This window comes from Chionomys nivalis, chromosome 26 (genome assembly GCF_950005125.1).
Source record: "Chionomys nivalis chromosome 26, mChiNiv1.1, whole genome shotgun sequence".
NCBI classification, from domain to species: Eukaryota; Metazoa; Chordata; class Mammalia; order Rodentia; family Cricetidae; genus Chionomys; species Chionomys nivalis.
Genome location: NC_080111.1, coordinates 16,853,493 through 16,872,816, shown reverse-complemented (window position 1 = coordinate 16,872,816; position 19,324 = coordinate 16,853,493). Strand labels below are relative to the sequence as shown.

The 19,324-nt window shown below is 41.2% G+C and overlaps 1 protein-coding gene across 3 annotated transcripts in view; it reads left to right on the top strand.

The window, feature by feature from the left end:
- The first annotated feature begins 5,292 nt into the window (after positions 1-5,292).
- Lhfpl3 (LHFPL tetraspan subfamily member 3) overlaps positions 5,293-19,324 on the top strand; it is a 395,254-nt gene continuing 381,222 nt past the window's right edge. For all 3 annotated transcript variants that reach the window (XM_057758605.1, XM_057758607.1, XM_057758606.1), the window contains exon 1: positions 5,293-5,823. In XM_057758605.1, the coding sequence (XP_057614588.1) occupies positions 5,391-5,823 (433 nt within the window). In that variant the 5' untranslated portion in view covers positions 5,293-5,390. The remainder of the gene's footprint in view (positions 5,824-19,324) is intronic.

Sequence of the window (19,324 nt, the reverse complement as noted above, 5' to 3'; positions counted from 1 at the left end):
CTACTGTGCTGCCCAGGTGAGATGTAGGTCCACTTTCTGGAGGGCAAAAGCTGGTAAGGGGGAGGGCCAGTTCTCTTGCCCACCACAGGTGTCAGAGACAAGAGGATAAGAATTGCTTCCTTTCCTGTCATCATCACATGACAGATATGGGGGTGTGGCCAGCTCTCCCACAGGCGGGGCTCTCCTCTGTGCCTCTGCCAACAGAGTCACCTCTACTGTGCTGTCCAGGTGAGGAACAGAGCCTGCTTTCAGCTTCTCTGAGAGTTGTACATGGTAAGGGGGAGGAGGGACAGCTTCTTCCTCTATGGCAGGTGGTGAGTGAGGGTAAAAGGGGGGTATCCCACACACATACATGTTACCCACACTGCTATATGACAGATGAATGAATAACGGGGGCATCTTTCCCTTGCTCACAACTTCGGGGCTGTCTCACTGTATCTGCACCAACAGGGTGTACTTTATTGTGCTGCCTAGGTATTCAGGTCTTGATCTCAAGTATTGCAACTGGTAGGGGGCAGGAGCAGCTCCCAACCTGCTGCAGGTGGGAGCTAATTTTAATAAAAAGAAAAATACATTTATTCTTAACAGGCCTAATCATACAACATGATGAGTATTGGCCTTTTTTCATTGAAAACCCCATTAAGGGGCACTTTCTCCTCATTCAGATAGGATATAATAACTAGTTGAAATGAAATAATCACAAGAGGGAAATCCCACATCACCAGCATCCAGAGGGGAATCCACAGCAATCAAGCCAGATTCATCTCACCTGGTTTCTTAGTTAGGGTTTCTATTGCTGCAACAAAGCACTGTGACAAGAAAGAAGAAGTTGGGGAGGAAAGGGTTTATTTGGCTCACACTTCCGCATCAAGAAGGAAATCAGGACAGGAACTCAAACAGGGCAAGAACCTGGAGGCAGGAGCTGATGCAGAGGCCATGAAGGGGAGTGGCTTACTGGTTTGCTTCACGTGGCTTGCTCAGCCCACCAGCTTATAGGAACCCAGGAGGACCAGCAGCCCAGGGATGGCACCACCCACCGTGGGATGGGCCTTCCCCTATTGATCCCTAATTGAGAAAATGCCTTACAGTTGGATTTCACACAAGCATTTACTCAGCTGAGGCTCTCTCTTCTCCGATGACTCTAGCTTGTGTCAAGTTGACATGAAACCAGTCAGTACACCTGCCTCTCAATTTTATCTTGATTTTTGAAAGTGTTGAAACACTCAGGCCATCTGATCACCTCTGCCAGACCAGGGATTGATTAACTAAGTGGTAGTTCTTGATTTCTAAAATCCTACAAAAACCTGAATGGCTGAGAAGAGAGGGGAGGTCCTTCGGGGGTGAGAAGAGCTTAGCTGTTAGAATCTTCATATTCCAAAGTGAGATCTAATAATGACCTCAGACATAACTCTAAAAATCAACTAGGCAACAGAATTTAGAAATCCTCTCTTTCTCTATTACCTTGCTCACAAGCAATGGCTCATCTGGAAACTAAACATCCATGGCTTGCAAAATTACATCTATGCAATTTCAGAAAAGACTTTCAATTTTGAATACAATGTCTACTTTGTCTAATGCTAGATTGTTTCTCTCCTTTAAAATTTTTGAAGAAGTCATCTTAGTCTTTGTAAAATAGAGTTTTACTACAGTAAGGGATTGTAGACTCATCCTCTCTCCTTTCTTCCTCACCAAATTCCAGAGAAGAGAAACGGAGCCCTCAAGTGCCTGGGCTTCTAGTGGCAAGGAAAAGATAGCTAAGTCTGGGTCCCAAGGTTGCACCACCCGGTGCTACATCAGACGAGTTCAATCCAAGCATTAGTTCTTAGGAACTTAGGAACTTAGGAGTGTTACACAAGCCAATGGTTGTTCAGTTTCTTTATCTTTTATAGTCCCAAGTAGTACACACTGAACAGAGTGTGAAGATGGAGTTTCACTACTGACCCTATATGGCAGGACGAGAAAAGGATTTTCAGTAGTGAGATTTGAGATTTGAGCATTCAAGTGTTTCTAATTCTATGCTGTCAACGACAGACTTCTACTAGTTACTTAGCACTTATGAATCATGTTATAATTTCAAAATACCTTTCTATCAATAGCAACTTTGTAGCATGAATCAGGCTAGTTTTTTTTATTTCCTCCTCCCCAAACAGCTGTCTTGGTCCCATAGAATGATTGCAGAGTTTCACATATGTTTAGCTGTTCGAACTTTTAAGTTTATCTATATCACTTGTTCTCAACCTATGGCTGACAACCCTTTGGGAGTCAAATGATATCAGATAGCCTGCATAATGATATTTATATTATGATCCATAACAGTAACAAAATCAAGGTTATGGAGTAGCAACAAAATAATCTTATGGTTGGGGTCACCATAACAGGAGGAACTGTACTGAAAGGTCGCAGGTTGAGAGCCACTGACCTATAGGATGGAAGTCAAAAATTTTGCATGAAGGATGGGATCGGTCTTACCTTTGAATTCCTGGTGGCAAAGGACAAGATTGGAGGGCTAGAAGCAAGGGAGTCTGAGGCATGGTGGAGAACCTCCTCTCTAAAGGCATAGCCTCCAATAGAATTTAGTGTTCTAGCTCATCCCTAGTTCCTAGAGCCTTGGAGAACCCTACTTCAGTCTGAAAATGTGCTGTAGTACAAAGCACTGTGGAAACAGAAGGTCTATTGACATGGTCCATTTCACGCCTTCCTGATCTTAACCTGAAGGAGGAAACGAGGAATTCTTGGGGGAGCACAAGCACACTTTAACAGCCTGCGAACTCTGGGTTCTTCTTCTCATTGGTTATTGACAAGAGCAGACACCGTTGAATGCGCCTTCTGGTATAAGGATTCTGAGCACGAACCCAGAAGCAATTCCAAACCTGAACTAAGAATAAGGCTTTCCTTTGGCATGACTCAAATAGAAATGCTCTTTGACTCACAATCTTTGAGTTGGAGTCACATGCCAGTCTTTTGTCCCGCAAAGGCAATGTAAGCACCAAGATAAAACCAGACTCTTTGATTCTCCGCTTTCCCTCCTCAGCAACCTCCAAACTCAACCCCCACCCCAGGAACAGTAAGTTTTTCTTAAGGCATTGATTTCAAAGAAAGAGCACTTTATATAAGCAAGTTTGGGGATTTGAGGGCTTGGAAGAGGCACTAAAAATTACTGTCAGTTCTTGCCTTGAAACTCTCTCGCCGTGGTACACAGTGCTTGCCAACTGGCCCTGTAGATCTCATTACCTTCTTTTTTCCTTATCTTCCTCCCAAATTAAAATGCTAATTTAGGGGGGTTGGAGAGATGACTCAGTGGTTAAGAGCATTGCCTGCTCTTCCAAAGGTCATGAGTTCAATTCCCAGCAACCACATGGTGGCTCACAACTATCTGTAACGAGGTCTGCTGCCCTCTTCTGGTCTGCAGACATACACACAGATAGAATATTGTATACATAATGAATAAATAAATTTTTAAAAAATGCTAATTTAGCAACAGGCATAGGCAATTTCAGAATGAAACCTAAGGGTCATTCTGACCCTTCACTGCCAACAATACACTGACGATGTGTCCCCTTGACTTAGATCTTTGAAGACAGAGAGTGTTACGTTGGGCTGGTGCGTGTTTAAATTACCATCTTCTCCCCTAAATTGCTTTGGTGTTTTAAAGGCTTTCTGAGTATTTGCAGCAACACCTGATAGGGATTCTGGCTCACCTCAGTCAACAGCCACCCCATCTGTTCAATGATGCCCTCGTTTCAAAATCCTGATAGATCTTGAACTGTAATGCCTCAACTCCATACCTATAGGAGACCTCACTCACACTTCCAGATTGTTCATAGGTGCAGAAGCCTCTTCATGATCTTGTGTGGCCTTTACCCTAAGCCCTCTCCTTTTCCTGCCTTCACACAAGTGCAAACCTTCAGGGTATCAGATGAAGAGCATAACTAGTCTCTATTACTTAGGCTTTGGGCCCCTTTTTAATTAAGGCCATTTACGTAGTCCAGACTTCAGGATGGAAGTCTAAGGGGGCATTCTTCCATTTGCTCAAAGAGTTAAGCAAGCATAGGGTTTAAAAATGATTTCTACCAAAACGCATTTCTGTTATTGAGCATTCTGGGTTCACAAAAGGAATCAAAAATTAAGCAATGGCAACAGAGAAACTCATTTTGATAGATAGAACTGTTAAAAATTGCAATGACAATACTGGAGAAAGCAAATATAACAAGGAAACGGTACAAGGTTCACACCAGCTACGCAAGGCATTTGCAGACGACTCAGGGAAGTTAACCTAAAACAACCATCTCGTTAATTGGAACCTTAGGTTGTGGGGGAGATGGGAATATATCTACTGCCAAGATACCCATTGCCATCCTCTATCTCTTTAGCACACACTGGCTGCCAGTGAATATTCGTGCAATGAATGGAACACCTGCCAAACTCTCCGATGTTTCCAAACAAACTCTAAAATGCTGTAACAATCACTTCTGTGCACGCAGGCCCCATCTATTGCAAGCTCTGTGGACGAGAAATAGCTTGACTTAAGGTGAAGCGTGGGACTTCAGTTCGTTTGGTTGCACAGTGGGAAAGTGGGAAGGGAAACAAGCTCCTTAGAAATGGAAGGTCAGCGGCAGGCTTGACTCCTACATTATTGCTTGAAAGGTTTCTACCCAACTTCTCTGTCCCTATCTCTGGATCCGAGGAACCCTAACAGTCAGGGGCAGTTCTGTGGTTTTGACAGGAAAGCCTCTCAAGGGCTCCACGTCCACCTCCCTTTCTCGCCTGCACCTGCCATGCTGCCTCTTTCTTCTCTGACAAGATGCAGAGGTCAAAGCTCTTTCCTGTGTGGTGATGAAAAGCTCCCAGGACTAGCCTCCTCCTGGATCCAGGGAATGCCTCTAGGATTCCTGTGGGCGCGCTCGCCCCCTTGATTCTCACAACTCCATAGCCGCTACTCTGGCTCCTGCCTGACACTTAAGAAGCATCTCAGGGTAGCCACCTTCGCGCCCCGGGGCACCAGCAGTACCCCGCAGGATAGGGACTCAGAGGCGGGAAAGGGAATGGGGGGCTTGAGGGCTTCCTGGCTTCGGCTGCAGCAGCTGCAGCAGCGGGCAGAAGGGTGGAGGGTACTGAGCAGGGCTGGAGTCGGGGCCAGGAGGGAGGGAGAGAAGGCGGCGGGGAGGAGTGTATGTGTGTGTGTGTGTGTGGGGGGGTGTTGAGGCTGTGCCAGGCGAGCCGGAGGGGTGCTCCGCGCTCCCCCGCCCTCCTTCCGGGAGCGAGGATGCAGACTCTAGAACTGGTGCTGCTGGGCTGAGGAGGAGGCAGGGGAGTTGCAACGCGAGTGTGTCTCCTGCGCGCCCAGAGGCGGGGGGAGGCGGAGGACCAGGAGGCGGAGGAGGAGGGGGAGAATGCCTGGAGCTGCCGCCGCCGCCGCCGCGATGCTCCCGGCTCAGGAGGCTGCCAAGCTGTACCACACCAACTATGTGCGGAACTCGCGGGCCATCGGCGTGCTGTGGGCCATCTTCACCATCTGCTTTGCCATCGTCAACGTGGTGTGCTTCATCCAGCCCTACTGGATCGGCGACGGCGTGGACACCCCGCAAGCCGGCTATTTCGGGCTCTTTCACTACTGCATTGGCAACGGCTTCTCCCGGGAGCTGACCTGCAGGGGTAGCTTCACGGACTTCTCCACGCTGCCCTCGGGCGCCTTCAAAGCCGCCTCGTTCTTCATTGGCCTCTCCATGATGCTCATCATCGCCTGCATCGTTTGCTTTACCCTCTTCTTCTTCTGCAACACAGCCACCGTGTACAAGATCTGTGCTTGGATGCAGCTCACCTCCGGTGAGTGCGCGCTCACCTCCGCGGAGGCGGGGGACCCCTGGGTGTCCTAGCTCGGGAGGGGCTGGAGTGGGAGGGACCGCTCCCTGAGCTCTGCAGTCCGGACAACTTAATCCTCTCTCAGGCTGAGGGGTGTGGTAGGAGGAACCCCCGGGTTCCTCAGCCTAGGCACTGGTGCCAGGTCCCCAGGCTTTTCCGAACCTCCGGAGTGCTAGGGACGCCACCCAGAGGGACGCCCTGGAGGCTGAGCCCTTGTTGGGTAGAGTCCGCTCAGAACTGAAGATGGGATTGGGGGGCGGAGAAGTCGCCGCTTAGAGACAAGGTGTGTGTGTGTGTGTGTGTGTGTGTGTGTGTGTGTGTGTGTGTGTGTCTAGGAAAGACTGGTACAAGCGGGTGAAAAGCGGATTTAGAGATGCTGTAGTCGAAGGATCAAGCCAGTCTGTTTAGTCCTTCCTGGGATTATTTCTGTCTTTGCTTCAGGATGTGTGTGTGAGGGGGGCGTGTAAATTTGTCTTGGGCAACCATAAATATTTTATCATCCATCTGGTGATGAGTAAAATCTAATTTTGCTAAGTCCGCTCCCCCCCCCCCGGGTTTTCTTTAAAATAAAAATGTAGCTTAGAGTGTTCCTTAGCAGTTCTTCAAAGCCACACCCCCAGAGTCTCCTTGTCAGCCAAGGTCCTTCCATCTTCTCTCTAAACAGATTGGGAGGTCTTGAGGGAGTCGGGATTTCTCAAGATCTCATTTGGGGGAAGCCCTGTTGGGAAAGTGGATATGGGGAAAGGCTGTTCTTTAGCATGGCAGCACTCCTATTCATACAGGGTAGATTGTTGCCAGCTAAGCAATAGGAAGCCCCCGTTCCCCCAGCATCAAAGTTACTTTCAATCAAGAAATAATTATGAGTGCATTTTCTGGTGGGTGCTTTGAAGAGTGCTGAACACACTGGTCTTCTGACACCTCCCTTGCCACCACTGTACCTGCCTCCTCTTCTGAAATCAGGGTCCTTGAGTTCCTGACACATTGCTGAAGTCCTTTGGATTGGAGGGACCTTGAAGGTTTCTGGCAGTTAAACGTCTTCATTTATGTGTTATTATTGTTTAAGTCACTGAGTTTTAAGGTACTGTTTCTTCTATAGTTGAAGTCTTCCAGGAGAGGGGGGATTTAACCACTGAGTTCATCACAAAGTGTGTGAGGAAATAGTTAAAGGTGCTGGACCATGCTAAGGTTGCTGTTATTTTGCGAGCCTATAGTTCCTAAGAACTCGGATCACAGGCACTGTATGTGTTTCTGGAAAGGTTCATAATCTTGCTGGTTTTGTAGAAGAAGTGAAGCCTATGTGAGCCTAACGCATATTGGAGTGTTAGTCTTAGCTTTGTCTTGCTAATTTTGCTTTTAGTGTCAAAGTACTGTGTGAAAAGCAAGGGATGAGCATGCTCTCTTCTTCCTGTATGTAAATGAGGGTATTTGCCTTTTACCCCTCTACCTCCCCAACCTGAACAAATTGCTTGCTCTGTGTCTTTTTACTTTGTTAATTTTAGGGGTGTTTCAGAAGCAGAATGACTGAGATTTTCAGTAGACTCAGGTATTGTACCTGTTCGTGACACTTTCCTCTGCGTTGACTTCAAAAAGAACAGTGCAAACAGGATGCATATGTTACTTGACCCTACACTGCTAATTTTAATTCTTCTAAGTTAAATGACCTATTTAGACTAGTGATTCAAATTAGATTACTTCTCAGACCTCTGTAAGATCTGAGAGTAGTTTGTGGTACTTCTCCAAAAACACAGAGTTAAATACTATATATTTTGGTGAGGTTTTATATTCTAAAACTATATTTTTAAATAAAAATTAAGGAAAGCTATCTTTTGAGGGAAATCATCACTTTCAAAGTTAGCATACACTTCATTGTAGCCTTTTCCCTTTTCCTAAAACAGATAATGTAGAACATACTAAACTCTGGAGCAATGAAACATAATGTTAGGTATGCAGACACTTGTCATAAATGTACTATCTTGATTTCCATTCCATGAAAATGTGATGATAGAGTTTGTGCTGCAGTATGTATGAGGGAATTTTCTTCATCCGGAGAATTTAGGATCCCTACAAGGTATGTTTTTAAAACCCTCTGAAATCTGTTATTTTACTTCTAGTTTCATTTGTTAACTAACTATATTAATAAAATGATGGCTTATGACAAGAGATCAATTAAGAATCAAATCAGGTATATCTACAAATTTTAAAAGAATGAGATCTAAAAGATATTTATGAGAAATGCTATATTCAACATGGAATTTAGTTTTTATTAATTTGGGGGATGCAAGAAATGTACCATAGTATATAATGTACTAAACGCTCTCTGGAAGTGATGATGAACTTTGGATGTCTTCTTTTTTAGTACTCTTTAATGTTCATAAAATTTTCATATTTATAATTCAATTACCCAGAATAATCTAAAGGAACATTTTCTAAATATGAAAGGTGAGATTTAATATAGTATTTTATTATTGGATACTCTTTAACCTTAATTTGAAAGCTAAATAACTAACGTGTGTGTATGTGTGTGTGCGCGCGCATGTGTGGTTATCTAATTATTTTTAACATGGTAGCATCGTAAGTCAAGTAAAGTACCAAGTCCTAAATGAGGTGATACATTAAGATGACGAATGTAGGTTGTTTTGTAACAATATGATATCAAGAATTTTTAATGAGCCTGGTGCCTTTAACCCCAGTGCACAGGAGGCAGAGGCAAGTGGATCTCTGTAAGTACAAGGCCAGCCTGGACTGCATAGTAAGTTCCAGGACAGTCAGATCTATGAAGAGAAACCCTGTACCTCTTGTCTGGGAGGCCAGCCTCCAGCAGCACGGGGCTTTGATAGGAATCCACTATCTGAGGAGTAGTTAGGGGGAAAGGCACTCACACACTCTCTTGATGTGTTCCTTTTTATTCTTTTCATTCTCTATCTCATGTTGTTATGCAGCTTTTATACCCCAACAGAATCTTCCAGGCAGTACCAGAGTCAAAACAGTTGCATTCCATTTTTCAAGTGAATGATTACAGGGAAATCATGTTTTTCATCTCGCTCACATTACTAAACATTTTATGTATTGCAGGTGAAGAACAAAGTATCCCAAGAACCCGCATATATTCACACCCAAGCAACTTGTTACAGATTAGCCATGCGGCAAGCAAGGTGCTGTTGTCGGGTCTTTTACTGGCAGGCTGCATTTTGCAGCTACAAAGGAAGGGCCAATGACTTTATTACTTATCTTGAAAAGTAATCTTATAAGGAATCACAAACCTAAAGGTTTATAAATGAAAAAGAATCAGTCAGCTCTGCTTTAAATCTTTAGGGTACATATCCATTCATTAATAGTTTTAAATCAGGAGTTTGAGGGTAGAAGTGGGTATAAGGAATTAATCACATCACCCTTGGTCATCAAACAAAGCTAGCAAGGGCAGTGTGTCAGCCAGTAGTAATTGGGCTGCTTTGCTCTTGTATCCTGACCTTAAAGAGTTCTTCATTCAACTGTGTGCCTTTCTAAAGCTTTAGATTGCCTTCTTGGGAATTTTGCCTCATAATTATTTAACAAAAACATCTTAGTCTAACTTTGTTATTTTCAAAGCTTTGTTTCAGCTGTGATGCACTCTGAGACCCATGAACACATCTTGCAGAATTAAGGTTAAAAGAATTTAAACCAGCTGGGCTACTGGGACTCAAATGTTAGTCATTAACTTGAGCTCCAATCCATGCAGTGCCTTAGGTGAGACTCACAAACCCTAGCTGTGAAACATATCCTTGTATTTATTTTTATTCATCAAAACTCTGTAAAGGCTATCATTATTATTATCAAATTAGACAGCACAGCTTAGGGAGGGGTCCATCTTGATAATCCATAGGTAAAAATGTCCAGTAGAACAGGATGTTTCCAAGAGATAAACACACTATATTACAGACAGTGGAGATCTCGTGTCCACTCACACCATGCTAGATACTAGAGAAAGAGAACCACAGCAAACATGTAAAGGCACACAGAAGCAAAAGACATTCCTGGCTCTGCAGTCCCATGGCCTTGTCTAGACAAGATTGTCTCATCAGAGGATTCCCTTCTGGTGGGCTGACACCTGAAACTTCAATTGAAACTCACTTCTCCTTTGGCATGGCCAACGGCAACCCTGTCCCAAAACTTTAATCCCAGCACTCAGAAGGCAGAGGCAGGTGGATCTCTGTAAGTATGAGGCCAGCTTGGACTATATAATGAGTTCCAGGACAGTCATCTGTGAAGAGAGACTCTGTCTCAAAACAAAACAAAACACCAAAAACAAACAAACCAAAAAACCCCCAAACAAAACAAAACAAAATGAAGAGGAGGAGGAGGAGGAGGAGGAGGAGGAGGAGGAGGAGGAGGAGGAGGGAGAAAGAAGGAAGAGGAAGAGAAGGGGAACTTTTTAGAAACTAATATGTCACTCTGCCTTTGGGAGCAAACACACACACACACACACACACACACACACACACACACACACTGCCTAGTATAGAGACTGGGCATAAAATGATGAACGAGATAAATAGTGATGCAAATCTTTCTCATATCTTCAGACAGAAAACTCTTTGAAAAGAAAAGATAAACTTTTTTCTTTTGTGATTTCTGTAACACAAAGGGAAAATGCATCTGTAATTGTCAGGTGAGATAATGAAGTCTCATTTTTTCCTTAAGTCAACAGCGAAGGGAACTTGACTGCTCAAACACTTCATCCTCTATCGCTGTCTCTCTGAAGCAGTGTTCCATTCTCCAGGATTATATAATATCCCAATATTCCCAAGGTCCAGGAATAGCCAAACTCTACGGAGATGTTTTATTTGCTTGACTTACTTATTGTAGATCTTAAGTTGTTTCTAGAAACTTACATAGCCAAGGAGATATTTTCTTTTGCATCAGCTAAGATATGGTAGAATTGAAGGCTTTGTTTCTGCTCTAGACTTCTTGGTGGAAGACAGCTAACAAGGAAGTGTTCACTTTTATCTGTGAGATGGAGGGGATCTTATGCAGCTTAGGTTTCTTATTCAGGAGGTAATAGAACAGAAGTGAATTTCATCTCCCCCAGCCCATCCTCGGCTCCTGAGTGTGCCAGCAGGGAGCGGCACCAGTGAGGGCAAAGTGCTGGTTTGCTTGCTCAGTGTCTCCCAGCATCTTTGTCTTAGTTCCCTCATAAGTACTTTTAGCCAACTAACTTTCTTCATTTACTTAGAGTCACCAAAGGTCATTTCTCTGGCTCTAAGTCTTTTATGCAGAACCTTTGCAGTGTTAAGTCATCCCCTCTCATGACACCCTGCTCTTTTCCATGAGCATTTGATATTACAGATTGCTCATGTGTTTATAAAAGGTCTGTTGTCCCCAGAATACTGATAGTTGGACCTCACGTTTTTCTTTATATGATAAAGAGTTCAAGAACATGCATATATGTTGGGGTTAAAAGATGCATGGTGCAAGTTCAGTGCTGGTGCTATTTTGTGAGCCCAGAAACTGCTTTCTATGCCTGAGTTGTTAACCTGCAAATGGTTGTAATTACTTTGGGACATTTGTGCAGTGAAATGAACTAATGTGTATATCGGGATCTGGCTCATGGTAAAACAAAATGAAACCCAAACAACACTATGTGACCGTTAGGAGTGGTTGTTGTCGACTTACCAAGGTGCCTAGTAGTATTATATAAATGGCACATGCTATATATTCAATAAATTTCTGTTGAGTTAATTAGTGAAGAATGATTATCATATTGAAGAAATATTAGAATGAGTGTTAGATTTCTCATGCCCTGCAGTGAGAAGGAATTAGCCATGAGAGTCATGACATTCATCTTGGTGGCCTCAACAGCAGCTTCACTGAAGAAACACTTTCTTGTTCTTTGATGGTTATGGTTGTAACATGGTGGCCAGTTTCGTGATGATTTTTCCAAATGGAGGGTTATCTGATGTTCAAGTAATGATCTTTATTACAACACTAAGAAACAATCAATCATATCTGTCTTCAACATATTTTTTCTATTACCATTTAGTCTCTCACAAAGAAAAGACATCAGTAAAAACAGCACCAACAAATAATGTTATTCAGAATGGTGCTTTGATGTGAGAATCACGAATTTTGGCTGTCTTTGAAGAGTGGGACCTGTTCCAGGTTTTATTTTATTTTTTTAAATTTATTTTTTAATGAACTCCAGGGACATTCAGTACCAGAACAGAGAGTGTTTTCTAGGGTTTTGTGTTTCTTCATCCAGGGCACTGGTGCAGATTTATTCACACTGACCTCCCAGAGAGCTTGTAGTGCCCGCTCAGAAGTGCAGAGCTGGGAAGGGGCAGCTCCCAAGAGGGAACAAGCTTGGCATTTACTCAAGTGCAAACTTTGTGTTCAGGACAATCAAAAGACCTGTTTTTAGGGAGAAAGTTCTTACATGAAGGAGAAGCCAACCTATCCTACACTATGTCAGGAAATACTTCGAGAGGAAGCTAATCCACCCTCATCCAGTGTCTGAACTACCCCTAAACAAGCATCTTTCCCCACTAGACAATTGAAAATGTCCCTGCAGGTGCAGAGGGAAGGGTGTGTGGGGGTAGTGAAGGGTGTTTTCATTTCCTAACAGCATTGTACATAATGAGTATGCACAATTTTATCTGTCAATTTAAAAAATTAATATATTTTCAAAGATCTTTCTATTCACCACTCCAAACAGGCAAGGAAATTATTTGAAATAATTTTAGAAACTGTTTCTTTTTTCTTATATGTAGCATGACAAGGAAAGTGACAATTTAAGTGATGTTGTAAAATATATTAATGTAAATGTCAAAACAAACAATTTTTCTAACAGCAGGGTTTTAAGTGAAGATCTGAGAAACCTAACAGGACCCACACAAGCCATATGACTACGCCCTGCTATGGGCTCCACGCTCCTGGCACAAAGCTGCATATTAGTTTTTCTATAATAAAAATGTCAGCAATCTGTTATTTATTCATAAATAATTAATAAATATACTGAAAGCCTAACTAGAGTGTAGAGTAATAGAAGCTTCCTGTTAAAATACCTATCTAGCAGTTGCTCTTTGTAATGATGCTATGACTGAGGAAAGAGTCCAGGTCAGCATTTATACTGCACCTACCTCAGAAATCTTTCCAAGTAAACAAACTTTTAAATGAAAAAAAAAAAAAAAACAGACACAGAACCTATGGCTGGTATGGTGGTTCTGTGACCACTTCTTAGTATGTGTAAAGAAATAAGTGTGTAGAGAGAGAACTTGGAACACTTTGGCGTGAAGCAAAGAACACTCCAGGAGAATTCCAATTTGAGGGATTAATGATATGATAATTAGATCACTTTTAAAGTATAATTTCCATAATACAGTTGAACTTTGGGGGTCAGCGCCATCTTTAATTAATGGGAGTTTTCCTTATCATAATGAGTCAATGAGAATTTTTATTTGACAGGGGGACCGACAGAAAGGCTGACCTTTACTTTTAATAATAACAGGCAAGATATTAATGCTGACAGAAAGAGACTGCTTCAGATACAAATCGTAGATAAACTATTTAATGACTTAAAGACCGTGTTGTTATGAAAGTCACTGAGCATTTAGAAGCTCAATAACAACAGCTCTCATCCTGGACGTTCACAGATGTAACATCATAATTAAACACAATTTGACATCATCACCGTGGCTCGGTTCTGTAATGTGCCAGTGGCCCAGCATTCTGACCATTAAAAGTTTTGATCACTCTAGGTGTCATCTTGATCATCTTTTTCATCTTTCCTGCTGAGATAAAATAGGAAAATGAATGACTTACAAGAGGAAGGGCTTTATTTTTATTCCAGCAGAGACACAAACTCTGACCTCTTCCTAGAAGACTAAAGAAGGCAGACATTTCTTTTCTAAGATTTATTTTTGTGTGTATTCCTGCACACACACATGCCATACATGCGTGCATGTATGGCTCACATGTGCGATCAAACCTATGGAGGAAGGAGAAGGTATCAGATACCCTGGAGCTGGACTTATAGGTGATGATGAGCTGTCTGACATGGGTACCAAAAGCTGAACTTAAGTTATCTGGAAGAGCAGCAAGTGTTCTTAACCACCGAGTCATCTCTCTGGCATGAGAGGACACATTTCTGAAATAGATTTGCTGGTATGGAATTGGCCATAATTAATTTTGGCGTCTTTCTTGGCCTAATGAAATCAAGACCTGTAACAGCAAAGAGGCTGCCTATGTATGTGTACAAAAGGAAGAAAGATATTGAAGATTAGTCTGAGTGAAGTTAGTTTCCCAGCTATATATAATTTTGAGATTATGATTTATCAATGAATGGGCTAGTGGAGGAGTAAGTAAGGGTAATAGCAATCAGCAGCAAATAGTTATATATTTGAAAAGTGCCCTTAACTCAGAAGTGGGCATACAGAATTTAACTAGTCAAGAGAATTCTTACCATTATGTGCCCTATTAGAAAGGAATATCTGAGGGTAATTGAAAGAGTCCTCGGTTTTATCTAAACCACAGTATGTGTCAAGGACTCTCGATTTAAAGGTGTTTTGCAAATAGTCTGGGTGTAGGAAAAATGTTCTACATGGTTCTTAGTTGCTTTCAAAGAAAATCAAGATGAGGAGCTAAAAATACTGAGATAGGAAATGTGTGTTACATTGACAGGAGATCCAATATTCAACAAATAGGAGAATTGATCAAGCTGTGGTGAACGACAGGGACATAGACAAAGGAAACCAAAGATTAGTGAACTGTCAGCAAAACATGGAGGATGAGGCTCGAGATCGAATGGCTATGGGATGGGATCTAAGAACATCAGAGGCCTGTTAAGTTTGGCATCTCAATGACTCAAAAAATACTTTGTACAGAATAGAAAGTGGAAATGTACAATACTTGATACTATTTATCAAGACATGTGGCTTTGCCCCTTGCACAGGGAGCTATGATAAACTGGAAGATCAAGCTGTCCAAGAGCAGAGATGGTTAGACTTCTTGTGTGGTGATGGAAATGCTGAATATCAAAGCAAGCCAATATAAGAAAGGAAAATGTCATTGTGGGATATAACAAGGTGTTCTTATATAATCCTACCTTATAAACTCTAGGTAGAGAATTGAAAGGTTAAACTCATTTCTGTAATGTCTCTAAAGGGGAACTCAGAGAGTATTCAGATGAGTGTATTTATAATACATTACAGAATATGTACAGCTATACTAGATTGATTTAATTAATACAAGAGTATTAATTACTGGTGATATTGTGAGCCTATGCATTTATTAACTTAGTTTTAACAAGATGATTAGACTTTTTAACCACCTATATTACAAAAACCTTCACAGAGAAAGGAATTCTGTACTTATTGTTTTAAAAGCCATAGATAGTGACCGTTGGATGGTTATAACATCTGTTTAATAGATTATTCATCAATGCTGACACTGGATTAAAACAGAATAAAAATTGCAGAAAATAAGGGTCTTTTTAAAAATTTCTTTCTTTCTTTCTTAAAGATTTCTGCCTCTTCCCCGCCACCGCCTCCCATGTCCCTCCCCCTCCCCCGATCAAGTCTCCCTCCCTCGTCAGCCCAAAGAGCAATATATGTGTACCCTTATAAAATGTATTTAAAATATTTACATGAGTACACATATATGTTTGCACTAGGCTGTACTGTGAAATGTAATGCTAACTGTTAGCTATCATCATCTTTCAAGACACTTCCAGGCACTTAGCCCATCTAAATATGTCTTCATTTTCTTGGGTTTATTTTTCTTAGGCTTATACAACTGTATAAGAACTCATAAGATTATAGAATATTTCAAAGTGTTATAGACATGAAAAATATATTACCCGCTGTTCATGTTTTGCTGTGCTTTTACCAAGAAATCAAATACTAGGAAAACTTCAAATGTAGGGTGAAATTAAAGCAGAACAAGACCAGGGAGCAACCTTAGCCTGGTGGATAAGTAGCAGAGCCGGGGCTTCACAATCGAAGAGACCGAACAGAAATATTTATCTTTTGTGCTCTCAGGGCTATTGAGCTAATGCCCATGAGACACCAGACACTGAGAGAATCCCACATTAGGCTTTGGGAAGCTTAGCTGTCCGTGCTGTTCTGACGTTAGTGCTATGGCTGAAGATCTCAGGACTGGAGACGTCATTAGTAACCACAGAATTTAGTGTGAAGAAACAATTGCAATCACAGTGCCCCACCTAGCAAGTGACAATTATGTCACATGTGTGACTAATCTACCCTGTTCTGAGGAGTAAGAGAGAAAAGAGTGGATACATTGTACAGCATTGTAAAAAATCATTGTGGTTCCTGGACTGAGTTCTACACATTGCTAACAAAGCACATTCAGTTAGGAGTTTAACTTGGTGTTAACAGGCCTAGTGATTGCCCTTTTTATTTGTCTGGGTAACAACTCAAAGAAGAAGGAATGTATTTTGGAGATAACTGTAAACTTTTTGTAACTTTGACTGCAGAATCTTGGAAAGGGAAGCTGAGTTTAAACCTTGTGGGGAGCATTTTTTTTTTTTAACTGTTCAAGACCCAAGCACTTAGGTTCTCATATGAAGCTTTTCCAACTGATAAATACTTTTCACCATTATCAAGCCAAAATCGAATGCTTCAGTCTCTAATGACATCATTTAATGAAAATATTTTAGAAGTAGAAAGTTTTTCGTTCTGTGATATTTTTAATATAGTTATGATATATGGAAAACTGGGTTTTTCATTATTGTGTCTTATTTTTTCTAAGCAAAGAAGAAAATATGGCTGAATAAAGATCCAGTTATTTATAAACATGTTAATTCCTTGTATTTGTTTTGCTTTTTAAAAATAGGCTAGTTTTTCTTATTGATGTCTCTATTTTAATTTGAACCATCAGGTTATTGTGAAGTGAGTATGTAAGTTTGCTATGACTACATGTCTGACTGTGATCCAAAGGACAGATGAACAACAGGAAAGTGAAAGCTCTGTGCCTTACATAATGTGGAGATCCCTTGTGTGGGGACTGTCCAGTGCTGTTGTTGACAAGGGAGTTGACCAAATAAACCTGCTCCATCAGATTTGACTTCTGGGGATGCCAGCAAGCACGGTTGAGGGCCTTTTTAACTTCCAGTGAGAAGAGCTTACACAGGACATGGGGCAGCGTCCACCCAGCCCTAGTGCACAGGACCCAGGACCCCTCTACTGACCACAGGATGGTCTCTAGGGGGAGCTCCATACCCGTCATCTCCAGTGTTTCAGAACTTTGCCATTCACAGGGTCATGTCCTGGGGCACACTTCCTATTTGAAGTTATTCTCAAGATAACACTTGGGAGGATGGAGAGTGCAGAATAACTCGTGAAAGTTGAGAAAGAAAAGGAAAAAATTAATTAGATTATGTGCAGTAATAGAGGAAGTTTCTTTCCCTGAATACATCCCTTTAGATATTATTTTAGTTTCTTACTTTGGTGTTAAAATTCAGAGAAACTAGTTTCTATGAAGTATTAGAACTTTGAATAGTCTGTTGTGACTTTCTGTTGACTATCTCTTTAAAGGTGTCATTGGCAAAACCTTCCCCCTTCAGGACATTTGGCAAGTCACCGAGTTAATGAATTCAGAATTACAATGCTCTAACCAGTCATTTAGTGTAAGTGGCCATAAGCTGGGCACTATGTTTGGATCTCTGCAGTAACCTTGACAGTGTTTTGCAAACTTAGAAAATAGAGGTAGAAATTCCATTTCCTAAGAAAAATTCAAGACTTTCAAATTAAAAATAAATATTTTCAGTAACACAGACCATGGGTCTTAGTCACAGGCAAAAAGAAAAAAGATGCTTGCTTCACACACCCAAAATGAAACACTAATCATCTGATTTAACTACTGGCATTTATCTACTTATTACAGTTTAATTTCTTAAGCAAGAGAAAATGAATGAGTTCTGCTCTCTCCTCTGGATGCTACTCAGAGAAGGCATAAATTCTATCCCATTTTCCCTACCCCAAAGCAGTTCCTGAACATTATCTGGTTCCTATTTTATCTATTTGAGAACCTGGACAGACAATTCTTTAGATGAAACCACCAAAAAGCACTCTTTCTGCACAATGCCGGGCCTTTCTTTTCCATCTCCTAGTGGGGGAGTTCTTGATCCTCTTCAGAATCCCTCTCCTTAGCTCTGGATGCCCTACCATAACCCCAGAGCCCCCCAGAGCATCTACACCTGAACAAACCAAACTGAAAATCTGAAACCGCATGGATGTTCCAGCTGTGCATAGCACACCAGCACAGCAGTGGGAAACTTACTCTTTGGCGGAGGAGGGCAGAATTTAATGTGTAAAGCACAGAGAGGAACTCTGCAGTCAATGTAAGTCCTTGACAAGGACAGTTTTCCTTTGATTATTAAATAATTGAGTTTTTAAAATGAAGCATCTCTAAAAAAACCCCAAACCAACCTATAGATTACAAAGGAGACCCCACAGTGCTGAAACTTTAATTGCAATAGATTTATTGAGAACACCGAATGGGGTTAAAATGCAGTTTTTCATCTCTAAGACTTGTGCTAATATGAACAATTGCTGCATTAGGTATTTATTCCCCAAATGTTGCCCATGTTTGCTGTAGAAATATGACTTTTAGGAAATCAAACTTGGGCTTAACATCATGAGAGGGTCTTAAGTTTTCTTTTGTAGATTTGTTATTTAGCTTGCCCATCATTTTTGCTTTGGTTAGCATTTAATAAAATTAATTGTTTCAGTTCATCTGCAAACACATTATGAAAAATGTGTTATACATTTGTGTATAAGCACACATGTGGATACATTTGTACACACACATGCTCATGTTTGCCCTTGGTTCTCTGTGTGTGTTTGTGTTAGCGTGTGGTTTTTGTTGGGCATCTTATGTAGGGCTTCACATATGCTGGGAAGGGCTCTGCCTCTAAGCTGTATTATACTAGGGCTTTTATGTGTATGTTTTTTGTTGTTGTTGACTTTGTGTGTAGAATGGTGGTGCTGGGAATTGTAGTTCTTAACTCACACATACTGGGCCAGTGCTCTACCACTGAGCTATGTTGCCAGCTTGTATGTGTAAGGAAAAACAAAGTGATCATTTTTCTACCTGCTAATCACTGTCTACTTTCTCCAATTTTGTGCTGTTAAAATTCTAAGATGTAGTTTTATCACTAATATACTTGCTCATAAAAATTTTTGAATTTTATCTGTTTTTAAAATAATTTCCCTTAAAAACAGATAAAATTAAAAATTCAAAAATTAGTACTCACTATGACATATGCCATATATTTTTATTGTTAACAATCACTATTTATTAGATTAAAGAACTTCTTTTATATTTCTTTGTTGAACTGAAATTGTGTATCTTGAATTTTATTGAATATATTTTCTGCTTTTATTGAGATGATCATGTTACTTTATTTAATATGTTCTGATGAGATGAGTCAAAAAGTTTTCTTTTGGAGGGGGCAGTTTTGAAACAAGGTTTC